General features: G+C 42.8%; 1 protein-coding gene across 2 annotated transcripts in view; it reads left to right on the plus strand.

The window, feature by feature from the left end:
• prkar1b (protein kinase, cAMP-dependent, regulatory, type I, beta) overlaps window positions 1–13809 on the plus strand; it is a 62228-nt gene extending 48419 nt beyond the window's left edge. For both annotated transcript variants that reach the window (XM_034089942.2, XM_034089943.2), the window contains 4 exons: window positions 2003–2063; window positions 4956–5077; window positions 11789–11870; window positions 12538–13809. In XM_034089942.2, the coding sequence (XP_033945833.1) occupies window positions 2003–2063; window positions 4956–5077; window positions 11789–11870; window positions 12538–12710 (438 nt within the window). In that variant the 3' untranslated portion in view covers window positions 12711–13809. The remainder of the gene's footprint in view (window positions 1–2002; window positions 2064–4955; window positions 5078–11788; window positions 11871–12537) is intronic.
• Window positions 13810–15584: the final 1775 nt, after the last annotated feature.

Raw genomic sequence — 15584 nt, forward strand, 5'->3', positions numbered from 1 at the left:
ACAAGGAGAAATGATACCAAGAGATGCGGAGGGATGTGGGGGGTGTATGTGTTTTTATGTTGGACATAGATGAAGGTAATGGTGATGAGGCGTAAGGTATGGTGGGTTTAAACTGGCTTCGCTCCATACCTCAAGCCTTTGATGATTCCACCTCAAAGACAGGCAGCAGACACGGAGGCTGGTTCATCTTTAACCACAGGAGGAGCATTATGGCCAGCAGGAGTAAGGGACTTTTGTATGTGAGGCTTGTGCTCAGGCCCTCCCAAGTAGAAAGAAAGGAGAAGGACAGTTTCAAAGACAAAAAAGATGCACACCAACAAAATAAGTTATGACATCAGAATCAGAATTTCTGAAAAGTATAATTTTCATTCCTTCCACCCTCATGTTGGCCCACCCAGCCCTTCCTACCAGTAGCATAACTCAGACCTGCTGTGTAATGTAATGTAATGTTATGTATGCATGGTAAGCCTTTAAGCTCAGCAAGCCTGTCTGAGGAGCTCTATGAAACCAAGAGACCAACACAACATTTTTGTGGAAGGTGCATGTGAGTGTGTGTTTGTGGGTGTGTGTGAGATTGTGTTAGAGGCACAGTATACATGTGTGAGTGTTTATATTTGCTTGCTTAATGAGCATTCAATCCAATTCAAAACCTTTATTTATCCACGTAAAATCCCATTGAGATCAATGATCTCTTTTTCAAGGGAGACCTGCAGAAAGCATGTAGTGCATGTACTGGAGTGTCTTCTCTGCAAATACAGCTAAGCGAAAATGACAGAACCTAAAACAAACTCCACGCTTTGCACACACAAACACACACACAAAATACACACGCACGCACACACACACACACACACACACACACACACACACACACACACACACACACACACACACACACACACACACACACACACACACACACACACACACACACACACACACACACACACACACACACACACACACACACACACACACACACACACACACACACACACACACACACACACACACACACACACACACTCATAATCATTCATCCAGGAGGGAGGCGATGCAGGCTAGAATTCCTTTAATCAAGTTGTTTACGGCTTTGAGCTTGACATTGGCTCACTTGGGAATATTTTCTCCCCTTTTAAGACAAAATGTGAAATTATATGAAATTAGAGGCAGCAGCGGGAATCAGGCACTTATGCACTAAAGACACCCCAAGCCTCAATATATCATTTCCATATACAGAAGCAGACACAGGGCGGACTATATCATCTCTCCTCCTTCTCTCTGTTCCACTTTATGCCCCCGATCTCTCCGGATGGTTCTGTGCATCTAAGGTGGGGGGGAAAAGGAGAAATGCAGGGGTCCTCTGGGTCTAGACTTGTCAGGAAGCACCTGATGCTCATGGCAGAGGCAGAGAGGGGAAAGTCCCCATGCCTGGTGGGTGGGGTGGGCCACACACACGGCACCCACATGCAATGAACGTTACCACACAAGTCATACACGCCTCCTGTGTGACCCCATGAACTGCATTCAAAATATCATTTACAACATGTTCAAATGAGCTTTCAAGACCAATTGGTTAGTTGCGTTACAAAATAAATGTTACAGTAGAATAACATATTTTAGTGATAAATGTATGAAAGAGAGACATGTTACATAGACCATATATTAACAGAATGAAAGTGTAACAAAGGTAAAAACAACGTTTTAGTTCCAAAAAAAGGTTTACTGTTTGTGAACTAAGGATGCTCCCTATTTTATTTGTTCACCAAACATGTACAGTTTCAAAACTTAGTAGTTTCTTAGCAGCATTTCCCAACTAATAGTTATTTGTATTTTAACAAATTAGAACCATTGAAAGGCAGTTTCAGGGAAAACCTTAAATGTATTGTGATCACAATAGTTTGCAGAGTAACCACATGTGTAATTTGTATGCTGTGTTTGTAATGCTCCCAGCCTTTCACAGTGTGTGATGGTGGATGTCTCTCCTCTTGTTGTCTTACAGGGAAGCACACTGAGGAAGAGAAAGATGTACGAAGAGTTCCTCAGCAAGGTCTCCATCCTTGGTAAGTCTAGCAAAAACTGTAAAAACTTGATAATGATGTCAGCTTCTGTCTAACTGTTTATTTCGGCATTCATTGAGTGTAGTGCAGGGGATGTTTGCCCCTTCATGCCACGGTTCGTATTCATTTTAAACACCGGGTCAGAGGGTCCAGAGTGCAGGCAGTTAAATCTGCCGTCTGCAACATATACTGTAGATTAGCCCACATAAACACAGGCGCACGTTGTCACACAAGGCCCATGGCTGAGTAAGGTCTGTGTACAGTCCTAATCTTCTTGCACTGTTTATAATAAAGCCAGTCACATTCTGCATTGTCGCTGTGTTGACAATTAAAAAATTGCGAATTAAGATAAGCCTCGCTTTTACCACTGGAATTTAGATAACACCAGCCGACTCGGGCCGCAATGGAGAATGAGATGTATTCAGACTTTCAAACGAGTTGCAATTGGAACTGACATCCCATCCCATTCCACTTGATCGTGTGTGTGTGGTGTGTAGAGTAAGGCCGTGCCCCCTGTACAGAGTTATTAGCTGGCTGAGTAAACACATACACTCAATTCAGGTCTTATGAGAACGTCTCTGCGAGATCCACTCTCTTTTCATTCACCTCCTTTCTTCTGAGTCTCTCTTTTTGACAGCCTTGTCAAGGCCTGTATTCAAATGCCCGCCTCCCTTCTTCGAAGTGCTTTTCCTCTCTTCATTCCTTTTTTTGTCGCCCGGCTTCTCCCCTCCACCTCTTTGAATTGGAGGAGGGGAAGGAGGCGGTAGTGTTTTTGTTTGTCTTTGATTTTTAAGATAGCCACGAAATTGGGTACAAGCCCTTGATGTCGAGGAGTGATGTGGGGGGGTGAAACAACATGTTCTTTGTCACACATCCCAGTGGGCAATTCCCTGTGTGCGTACTATGTTCGCTGGGAGCGAGGGGATCCAAGTGGGTGCAGACTCTGCGAAGCGTGAAATGTAGGTTCTTAAGTCAGCACATTTGTGTATAATGTTACATCCCGAGCTGTTAGGGATCACTTCTATAGGACCTGATGCCTTTAGCTTGCAGCCAGACAGAGGACATCCATCTGGGGCCGGCAGACACCACGGCCCCATCAGAGGGGACACTGGACACCTCCAACTGATCAGACTTCACCTTAGTTAATCCTAAGAACATACACATTTACACCCACACACAAACAGACGGACACTGGGATCAGTAACTGAGCTCATCGGGAGACAACAGTCTCCGACAAAGAGATTCTTCTGAAGTTTTACGCCCCTAACTCATGTCTTCGTCAAATCAAACACTGAATCGTGCTTTTATCTAGACAAAACTAAAGGGAGGAGTGTTTTCACTGCAGCAATATAGACTTTAAGATCAGTAAAGAATGATCTACCAAATTGTGAAAGTAGGATAAGCTTATTTGAATCATCTATGTGGAGGTATTTGGTTATTTGTAGATCCTCTTTCTATAAATATCAATATGTTAAAGAGTTGCTCAAAACTTCTCTGGTTGGAATATCTTTCCCTGTGAATATGTGTGACCGTCTGTGTTTTTGGTTTCTGTTTGAATACCAACGGCTTCTAGAAATATCCCGGGCTTAACCACGTCACTGTGCATGTGGTTGGACAGTCGGAAAGACAGCTGTCGCCACTGGCTCTGAGGATCAACAAAACTGAAAAAGTTATATCCTATCTCGGGTTTCGGCAGGACTCATTCACAAAATGGTCAATTCACTTTTTGTGCATTCAAGGGAATTCTAAATTTACAAGAGCCTTGGGGTAAACATTTTTTTTCTTTTAAGGTTTCGCTAATCTAAATAGTAATAATCTGATGTATTGTATAACATTTGAATTCATGTAATATTTCTTTATAGTACACTCTCTCTGGAGTGTGACTGAATGGTATTTTACAATCACGGGGGGGATATATTCAGTTGAAATCCAGTAGCATTAGATCACCCTCTACATCTAACCCTAGATGTATCACAGCCACTGATGACATATTCACGATAATAAACCTCAAGCAGATGCGTTAATCTACGCCGGTTAGCCCTTAGCATGCGTCTCTTTCAAGGAAGCTGGACTGGTTCGGGGATTAAACTTTAGATATTTCTGTGATTTGATGGTCACACACAGGGAAGCTCTGTGGCACCACACCCCAGAATCAGTGGAGCTTAGGCCTCACAGCTTTAGGAGTTAGTGTCATTTTGTTTTGGCTCCATGAGATGAGGGAGGAGGCAGGGGCATCTGAGATGTAATGGTCCCCGATGAATGACTGGATTAGCACGGGGTAGGAATTACTGTTCCCACCGATTTACTGGACTTCCAGCGATGGCCATCCTCTTAGATCATGGAGAACACACACACACACACACACACACACACACACACACACACACACACACACACACACACACACACACACACACACACACACACCCTGATCTCTCGGAGAATTGTAAGTGGCTACTGCCTGAGATCGAATGCTGAGGTTTTATTAAATGTGCCAACAGCTCGGACTGTTTTAGGGAAGACAGCTTTTAGATGCGCAGCTCCTCTGTCTTGGAATAGTCTGCAAATTAAATGGAAACTGAACAATCTGGTGCCACTAAATGTTTTTAAAGCTCGGTTGGATGCTACTCAATCGGAAGCTATTGGTACCTGTTTATGTGGATAATTATGTAAATGATGCTGTATGATGTCCTTTTGTTGTTCTATTTATGTTTTTATGTTTCATGTGGAACTACTTGAACAGGTCTCCCCTGAAAAAGAGATCAATGATCTCAATGGGATTTATCTGTATAAATAAAGGTTTGAAATGAAATGAAAAAATGAATCATGTACATTTGTGTATTAACTGTTGCAACCATTTTGGTGAATAACACATTATCCTTATTGATACGACAGAGTCTTTGGACAAGTGGGAACGTCTGACTGTGGCCGACTCTCTGGAGCCCGTTCAGTTTGAGGATGGAGAGAAGATAGTGGTGCAAGGAGATCCTGGCGACGACTTCTTCATTATAACAGAGGTAAGGTGTGTGTGTGTGTGTGTGTGTGTGTGTGTGTGTGTGTGTGTGTGTGTGTGTGTGTGTGTGTGTGTGTGTGTGTGTGTGTGTGTGTGTGTGTGTGTGTGTGTGTGTGTGTGTGTGTGTGTGTGTGTGTGTGTGTGTGTGTGTGTGTGTGTGTGTGTGTGTGTGTGTGTGTGTGTGTGTGTGTGCACGTGTGTGTGTGTGTGTGTGTGTGTGTGTGTGTGTGTGTGTGTGTACACGTGTGTGTGTGTGTGTGTGTGTGTGTGTGTACACGTGTGTGTGTGTGTGTGTGTGTGTGTGTGTGTGTGTGTACACACGTGTGTGATGTCATCATGCAGAGACGTTGATGGGCTCTCGGAACTGATTTCAGTTTATTGCCACCAGTGGACAGACTACCTGGTGTTGTTCCCCTTCCCCTTCTGTGTGAATAGCACCCCCCCTCCCCCCCACACTGCAGGCTTTGTATAGCTGGGGCCCCTGGTGCAGCTCCATGAAGGGCCCCCCTGCCTGTCATCCTCACACACTTTTGATTAACTCCATACTTACACGGCTTTCACCAGGATCAAGTCAAGAGGGCCCTTTCTAAGCCGGGCACCCAATCTGCGGTCGTTTGGCCCCCTCTCTCATTATTCTAACGGGACAGTGATTCTCTCTGTCAGTTGCTCTATCTATCTAATGTCCAACAATATGTAGTGTGAGCTGTGGATTGGTTACAGGCAATGCATGGGAGTTTTCGTCTTTATCCCTCTTTTATGCTGCTCTGTTCTCTCTTTTCACCTGTTTCCTTGCAGAACCACATTTCTCCTCTTCGACAATTTGTTCACTCTCTAAGTTATAACTCACTTGAAATATATATTTTGCAGTCTGTTAGTATTTGGACGGTCATGTTTTCTTTAGTTTTTGGGCTCTCATTCAATGCATGACATTCGAAATTCAAATTATAATAATGTTGAAGTTCAACATAAACCCAGGTAAATCCAATTTAGCATGTGTTTTGCTTGATGAAAACCAGACTGAAGAGCAAAGTAATAAGTATACAAAGGTAAATGTCCTCTGAAATAAGCATAAACTGAAGACCGAAGCTGTGCAGCCCTCAAAGAGCATACCTAGGGGATGATGTGTTGGCAGGAAGATTGCCAAAAATAAAGATCAAAATGTCATAACATCCTACGTTATACTTCAGATGTGAGGGCGGTTTTGACAAATTCTACATATGATGAATAGCATTCGAAGTGGCCAGTTTACGTTATGGGAAATTGTTCAAACTTAGTATTACAGTAGTACAAGACAAATAGAGTCATACATCCGATGACATGACTCAGTAGAATCAGTTGATTAGAAACATCTGTCAGCATTTTTGCTTACATTAGCCAACATAAGCTACTGTACTGGTACCGGGCCAATTAAGTACGGTTAGAATTTTTAAATGCTTATAAATTCAACTTGTGTGTATATTAGAAGAAGAGTGTTTTTAATTCTTAATGAATTTATAGACAGTGCTGTAAATATCTTGTGTTTACTTCACATTATATGACCACTCCAATTGGAGCTAAATACATCTTCTAAAACCCAGTTAAACTGGACAGAAATATGGCAGTTATTGTAAAAATGCATGAACCATCAGTGTAAGGGGTTCTGTGAATGTGTGTGCAAAGAGACACACCTAATGCTAACCAACACAACCCAACTTATTAAAACAAGTTAGGTGTGGGAAATTGACAGAATTGTGTCGGCAGAGGTCTTAATGAGTCTAATCGTGAACTCTGGATTGATTCTATTCAGGAATTGGGCTCTGTGTTTTCCTGATTGTCAGTAAACTCTTCTTGCAAAAACAGAACGGTTAAGGTTGAAAGAGTGGAGTTTGTCTACTCCAGTAGTTAATCGATCGTGGACGGCGTTGTTCTGATGGGCGAATATACAAATAGAAATGCATAATGCTAAAATGGGTTGCTTATACACTTTAATTATACCAATTATACATAACATACCTGTGAATCCCTCCTAAATCAGTGTGGAAAACATTGCTCATCAAACTGAGACTTCTAATTGCCAGAGAGGAAAGAGGAACAATATGCAGGGGAACCTGGGGATTAAAGGATGGAGAGACGGAGCAGGAAGTGAGGAAGAAGGAGAGACAGGGATGGAGCCCAGTATGTGAGTGTCCCAGCAGACACTGTGAGCCTCACCCTCCACAAGTTTGTGTCTCTTTGTTTAATCCCTTTTCCCCTTCTCCTGCCTATCCACATTTTCCTCTAAGCTCTCCCTCCCTTCCGCACTCTCCCTTTCTCGTTCTCTCCCCGTCTCTCATGCAGCATGGTCTGACTTTCCCAGAGAAGGGTGGACTGTGGTGGAATGTGTGTCGCTGACTTTCACACGGGGTCAGGAGACCCAGCCTCCCGGGAGGGAGACGAGAGAGAGAGAGAGAGAGAGAGAGAAATAGAGAGAGGAAGGATGAGTCAGGGGGCAGGGAGGGACATACAGTATAGGGAACGAGAGGTTGATCTGAAAGGGACCACAAGTAAGGCGGGAGACGGGGATTTTGTCAGTCTCGCAATAACTTTCCTCACTCGTCATCCTCTTCTCTTTTTTACGTGCATGCCTTTCTTCTGAGATGAAAATATCAGCGTTTTGCTCAGTCAGAACTGGTTATTTATTTTATTTCTCTGTCCCCCGCCTCCCACTAATTCGGTTTCTTCTAACTCTTGTTGTTTCTGCGGTTTTGGAGCATCGGCCAAAGACAAACCCCTCAATCACTAATTACATGCTGCTGATGGGGAGGATTAACAAAAGGGAGGTATAGAGACATCACTTTCGTTGGGAATGGGGCCCTAATGAAAAGTGACATGTTTACATTTTTTTCTCATATTGTACAAACAAGCCTTTAAAGAACGCCAGGGCCGCAAAGACTTGGCTGCACCTTTCCTCGTGTCCTCTCCTTCCTTTCTTCCCGCTATTTCCTCCCTTCTTCGTGGCTTATTACCTTAACTCTCTCTTTCTTCCTCATGCTTGTACACCAGCACCCTGTCATCCATGCTGTCACCACTGCCACCTATGCTGCATCTAATAAAAGAGTAAGACGGAGGGAGTAGGAAACTTGATGAATATCAGAGACTTCAGTGAGAGTGGTGAAAAGAAAAAAAGCTACGCTGCTTCATAGGCGATCCCTTTCAGTTTTTATATTTAGTTGTAACTTTTTTGCAGTGATGTGTCAGTCACTTTTTGCAGGTCACAAGTAAACCCTTTCAAACCTCTCTGTACGACAATGTGACGGCAATTTGGCTCAATCATTATGGTCCTATTTTCAATCTTCAGTTCACTGGTGAAACATAAATGTCACAGTGCGTGTACTAACAAGTCTTTTTTGATACAAATAAAGTGAGTGATTTAGACTCATGACTTGAGTCTTACTCAAGTCCAAGTCATATGACTCGTGTGCTATGCCTGTTAGCCTCTAGATGAATTTGAGTAAAATCAGAGCTGTTGTTCCCCAGCTTGTGCATTCACTTTCAACTCAATGTGTTTTTCATATTTGTCCTTTGACCTAACACAAAAGTAATCACACTGAGGGGATGTAAATTGTCCCCCCCCTCACACAGAAGAGAAATCCTCTGTGGGTTGTCTACATGTACTGCCACTGTAACCTATGAAATGCAATTAAGCTCATGGAGCTCCACACCACTTCCATAGACTGAAGATCAATGCAGTTAATGAATGAAGACATGTGTGAGTGTGAGCATGCAGTCACAAGAACAAAGCTAAAGGTTAACAGGTCCTATTTGTTAGAAATCATTTTTGTCTCGTTATTTCTCTTTTTTAAATCAACCTTTAAGCCGTGCAAGAGCGGACACTTTGTGTGCACGTTGACGTCTCAGTGAGAAGGTGCAGACACGGTGCTGGGTGGCCTCGTGAACAGGCTACTCAGGATATCACCTTTCCTCTTCCATCTCTGCTGGTGCCTCTCCCTCTCCCTCTCTGTGCCTGTTGTATATCTAACGGTTGTAAGTTCCATGCAGGATGCTACATTTTGACATGTCACCACGAGCCGACTTGCTACGCTCTGCGTGTGGTATGTGTATGTAGGTGTATGTGTATGTAGGTATGAGTACGAGTGGGTGTGAAAGGGCATTTTGGGTTATGCAATTTAAGATTTGTATCCGACCTGTTATACCACGTATAAGTGATAATTTAGAACCGCTGCCCTTTATGTTGACTCAAACCGTTTCCCACTTTCTTTATTTGCAACTTTACTTATTCATGCTTTTTGTTTGTCTTCCCTGTTTGTCTTTTTTCATTTAGTGTTGTTTCCTTTTCTTTGTTGGCACTCTGCGTTGGGAAGCATGGTGACGAGGATCTTGGATGTTTATAAAAGAAATATCTGTGGAGCAAAGCGCTGCCCTGGGGTGGTACAGTACATGATGTTATCTGGACCACACTGGGAGAGGCCTGCTCACCAATAAACTACTGTACATGACGGTGCTGCACTGTCTCACTCTCTTTGTTTGGACATGAATGGAAAGGAAAGGAATCAACTGGTTGTAAACAGTCGTTCTCTCCCCCATTCACATCCTCTCTCTGTTTTAAAACACTTTTACACTCGGGTGCACAGGATGAAGTGAAATCACTGATTGTTGCAGTGTTTGCACATTAATTTATTCATGGGTGATTCTCAAATGAAGTGGTATAACTTTATGGGATTTTCTTTCGTTGGTCTTTATGAAAATGTAATTCAATAACCTTCATTCAACTACCATAGTGAAGTATCTGTATTGAGTTCACATCTGCAATGAGGCATAAACAAAAAATAAGAACAGATATAGTAGATGCATTATTATAGACATGAGACTTATTCTTCAGTCCAGCTATTGCTCGATCGACTCATCAAAAAGCTAAATTGCTTTTGGAGGAATTAAATATCACTGTTACTGCATCGTGCATGTTTTGCAGTGTCAAAGTCAACATAAAGGACCGTTTTTAAACTAAACATCATGTATCTTGTCCACAACACTTAACCTTACCTCCAGCCAGGCTCAGCCACACCACGACTGCCCTCGTTCCCGGCCCCTCAGCTTGATTCACCGTGCTGTATCGTGTGTGTGTGTGTGGTCATGGCATCACGGGACAGTTGGTCACCTCTCTCACACACACACACGCACGCATGCGCGCACACACACACACACACACACACACACACACACACACACACACACACACACACACACACACACACACACACACACACACACACACACACACACACACACACACACACACACACACACACACACACACACACACACACACACACTATGCTCCGCTTACCTGAACATTATCCCCCACTTCGCCACAGTTCATTACAAACTCACACACATATCCCTTTCACTAAAATACAGTCTCACCTTTGTGTGAGCTGACCGTTTTGGGTTCTCATTAAAGCTCATTATATTCATATTAAGCATTATAAGCCTGGTCAGCAGAAGGAGCAGAGAGGGCAGAAAAAAGGATTAGAGTGCTGGAACGGTCAAGTCTGTTTTACAACACGGTCCAAGACAAGCTGGGAAGTTCCCCTGCTGATTTCTTACCTGCTACCAATTTACAGTTGAACTTGAGTACATGTAAATATCTAGACATCATCGTTAAAAACACATGTTTTACCTCAGTCAAAACATACGCATGTGTTCAAACGTATGCTCCATCACAGAAACACAGCAATACTTTGGAGAAAAACGTTGTCAAGCTCACTGTCTGCATCGAACGCTCCAAGATTTGAGCCTCATAGCACTGATAAACAATCAAACATTCACACAAACACTGAGTAAACCAACAGCTGCAAGATACGGCTGCTTGAACTGTCCTCATCTGTTGGGCAGAGTAAACGGAAATCACATTTCCTGCATTATACTTTTTAGATGACTCACACATTCAGTCACACAACAGCAACCAGCGGGTGACGGTAATAAGCGTATCCAAGCCGCTCAGAGCCCAGTCAGTCTGTCCAGCAGACATCAGCTGTTGATTTTCTCACTGTATGTGTGTATGGGTAACTGCGTGCTGGTTTGTGTTTCAATCTGTGTCCATCTGGGTCTATGTTTCGTGTTATTAATGCCTGACTGTGCGTGTTTGTATATGCAGAGTAGACTGTGGGTTTGAGACATGCAAAGCCACAGTCTAGTGGAGCGTACGAAAGTGTGTACATGAAGTGTGTGTTGTTTTAGGGTCATTTAGGGACACTGTATTGGAGCTCAGTCTTGGACAATATCATTATTTCCACTTTGTGGGTCAATACTGATCAAGTGGATTAAGTGATGGAGACACTGAGGAGTCAGTCAGTCTCTCATAAGGCTTAGATGTTTGTATTTATTTCACTCTGGAGGAAGCAGAACCAATCTGAATTTCTATAACCCATCCAGTTGGAATATGTGAGTGTGTGGCTTTTAGTTTTGTTGTTCATAAGCATCCCGCAGAACAGGTGTCAGTCCCACTGGAAAGTGGGCTAAATCCTGTGCACCTGCGTTCCTATGAAGCAAAGGAATTTCTCCTTGGCTTAATCCTCCTGCCGATTTTCAACCCATTTGTTAAATAACTCCTCCTTTTCTCTCCCACCCCCTCCTTTACCCCATCTCTCCCTTCTACACCCACACCCCCTCTCATGCTGTTCTTTCTCTTGTCTCTTCCTTTTCTCTCTTTCCTCCACCTCTCCTTTTCTGTCTCCAGGGAATAGCCTCGGTTCTGCAGCGTAGGTCCGATAACGAGGAGTATGTGGAGGTCGGACGCCTCGGACCCTCTGACTACTTTGGTGAGTTTCGCAACACATACAATCAGCTGTTGAAACTGGTTCAAGCTATACCTTAAAGTCAGCATATAAAAACATAAATTGTGCATGGCTTGTCGCATAGCTGAGAAAGGTCAAAGGTTGGTTAAATTGCACTGATGTGTGGCATTTGTAATTGGTCTTAATATTGCAGTTTTGCAATTTGCATTTAAATTGCACTTGGTTGAACGAATGCTAAAATGAATGCTAAGACATACATTGCACTCCTACGCAAAGCAAAGCATACACATTAAGACATTTGTATTCATTAGGGCTGTCAATGTTAACTTGTGATTCATCCGGAAAATCTTAATTTGTGAAAAAGAAAATTACATTGCCAAATTCAGCCCTAACTTCGTAATGTAATTCTAGTCTGGATATATGCAATATGATAGTGGCTGTAAAGTATACAGAGGGAAATCTAAGCAGCTTTTTGTGACTTTGTGGAGGCTTTTGCTTAGAGTCGGAAAATCATGCCAGAAATTCTGAAATCACTAAAATAACAAAGTTTAAATCAGCTTTCTCTTTCTCATGCATTCGTTATTAAAACATCCCAACTATTGATTAATCACAGGTTATTACTGCGATAAACAAAATGTAATGTTTTCATTGACTCAAAACTGTTTGTCCTGTGTACCTCTTCCTCCTCCAGGTGAGATCGCCCTCCTGTTGAACCGTCCCAGGGCAGCCACCGTAGTCGCTCGTGGTCCGCTGAAGTGTGTGAAGCTGGACCGGCCTCGCTTTGAGCGTGTGCTGGGTCCGTGCTCAGAGATCCTCAAGAGGAACATCCAGAGATACAACAGCTTCATCTCCCTCACAGTGTGACACCTCAGCCCCTCTGGGCTCCACCAGCAGGGGTGGGCAGCATCAGCATCAGGGTTTGGGTCTGTGGGTAGGGTGAGGTTAGGAGAAGGGGTAAAGGACATGGGTTTTACATCCACAACTACAGGGCGCTCATTTCCTGCCTTTTTTCCATGTTGCTCGTTTATTTTCTTTTGATCTTGTGCACTTTGACTTGACCTGTGCTGTCACGTAGCTTTATGTCAAAACCAACATGCAGGAGTGTACAAATCAGAGCAAGGGCTGAGATCATTCAACTTAATACAGGTAAATGAGTCATTTGTACAGTGTGGCAACTGTATATGATGCATGCTTCTAAACTGACAGAGAAGGGTGTTTGCACTTTCATGAATTTATGAAGAGTACAGTCGAATTCAGGAAAAACGGAGGAAGTGAAGTCATGTTTACGTCCAGCTGGCTGTTGTTTGCCTATTTTTTTTCACTTTTAGTGCTTCTTATGTGTGCTTTTACTGCTATTATCAGTTGGGGGGTTTATTAAAGGCAGTGATATGTTGAGTTAAGATTTTAATATTATGTCAGCCAAATAACAGTTAGCTTTTTCTCAAATAATCCTTTCTGTTCTCAGTCTGAACTATGAGCTGTGGGATTCCAAAAGAGCAGTACATGTTATCAGTCCGGTCCACAAAAACACAAACAACCTGACATGAAACACACAACTGTTCTCTATATGCTTGCACTGTCTCAGGACTAGGTCAATCCTCAAAACACACACACACACACACACACGTTTTTCCTGTTGCTTTCTTACGCTGTTTTTGTTTTATGTCACAGTAAATTGCTAGATGACAGCGTTTGCACCACTTAAGAGTTTGTAATGTTGGTTCAATACTGATGTTTGATTTAGCACTTTTTAAGACATTACTTATATGATATAATTATATAAAAGAAATATGTAAAAAAATATGTATTTGTGTTGCTTTCCTTTGATCTAATGTTATCTGTCAAAGATGCACAACTGACCCAGTGACCAATGTTGTATACAATGGGACCTTATGAAAAGAATATTTTATGTCTTTCTTTCAACTATCAACCATCTTGGGCAAATAAAGATTAGCTTCTGAAATCCTCTCGATTTGAGTCGTTATTATCCCTTAATCGGCCCCTCCTTGACCCTGTGTAAATGTAACTCTTCACTTTTTTCCGCTTCCTCATCCCAACTCCAGGCAACCTCTCCTCCTCTCCTGACTAGACTTACTTCTCTCTCATTTACCTCATCTAACACCCTACGTCTCTCAAGCGTCATATCTCAAGCCTCCATTGTCTTTCTCCAAAGTACTAACTGTCCTCTTCCTCCAGGTACCTCCTCTCCATCCCGGCTTCCCTCCACTATTTGCTCTTCAGCGTCCTCACATTAAGTCAAGTGTCAATCATCCGTCAGTCTGAGCCGTCAGAGCTCCTCCCAGCCAGTTTACCCCACAGTGGACTAAAGCCTCTACAGCTTTGACACATTCCTCTTCATCCTAATGCCCACTAAATCAACTTAGGAATGTGCCCCTTATTGCCGACATTGAGTTTAGTACCTCCCCTCCTCACAATACAAATACACACAAGCTCACACAATCCATTTGACAAAACACAAACAAACACACACAAACACAAAAAAAAGGAAATACACTAATTTGGGGTTTGTAGATCTTGAGTGAAAAATGTAATGCTTTACGATCTGCAAGGATTTCAGTTTTGGTGTCCACATGTCTAATCATGGCAGTTTACTAGGATTAACATATCAGAAAATGTTATGAATTAATGCCTAACATTACTACTCTTTCTCTCTTCTTATTGACATGCTTACTAGAGAGAGAAATAGCAGTTGCCATGTATATGAAAACATAATCTACAAGTTCCAGATAATATCGATTAAGTGGACCTTGAGTTAGCATTGGTTATTAAAATTGTTGTTTCATATCAAGGCTGCAATTTGAGTCCAACAAAGAGTTCCTGAAAGTGCTTTGGATGCAATCATAACAGGTACTGAGCTCCCAATTTCATCAGATGCATCTCCATGACAACAGTGTGTCATCAAAGGATGGATTTTGTATGGATGGATGAACTCTGTTCACTAAAAAGATAGTAAGAAGACCTTGAGTTGCGTTTGCTTTGTCAAAAAACAATTAAGAAAGCTTCTTTTTATAACACTCGTAACATCAGAAAGAAAACCAGAGCTAGCCTGTTTTGGTGTGTGTGTGTGTGTGTGTGTGTGTGTGTGTGTGTGTGTGTGTGTGTGTGTGTGTGTGTGTGTGTGTGTGTGTGTGTGTGTGTGTGTGTGTGTGTGTGTGTGTGTGTGTGTGTGTGTGTGTGTGTGTGTGTGTGTGTGTGTGTGTGTGTGTGTGTGTGTGTGTGTGTGTGTGTCCACAGCACCTGATTAGGCAGGGCCATTACTGGGCCATCCTGGGTGGGCAAGCCGAGGACAAAACTTGGCACTGTCGCATGAGCAGTAAGATGAAGCCTTGATAACGTGGCACTCTGCCAATGTTCAAATACAAGAGCACGACCAAACAGACACGTTCACACACTCTTTTACCAACTTTTAATTTAGGTCACTCAGTTCTGTGTTTGGGCCCTTTATGCTCTCATAGTCCCATAATCTGTGCTACAGCTCCTGCAGTCCCACTGTGCCTGTAACGCTGAAGCCAAAAACCTTTCGCCAGCTAAGCAATCATCGGTTCAGGTAACCACACTTTCACATTGAAAGAAACATGATCACCGTGTTAGGATAAACTCAGCCATCAGCGCTCAGACGGTCAACAACAGCCAATTTAAAAGGATGCTTTTTTTCAATGTATAGTATACCTGAGTGTCTTAAAAGGTCGGTTGTATTTACGTTCACTTGATCCTCCG

Source organism: Pseudochaenichthys georgianus, chromosome 8, assembly GCF_902827115.2.
Source record: "Pseudochaenichthys georgianus chromosome 8, fPseGeo1.2, whole genome shotgun sequence".
In the NCBI taxonomy this organism is placed as follows: domain Eukaryota; kingdom Metazoa; phylum Chordata; class Actinopteri; order Perciformes; family Channichthyidae; genus Pseudochaenichthys; species Pseudochaenichthys georgianus.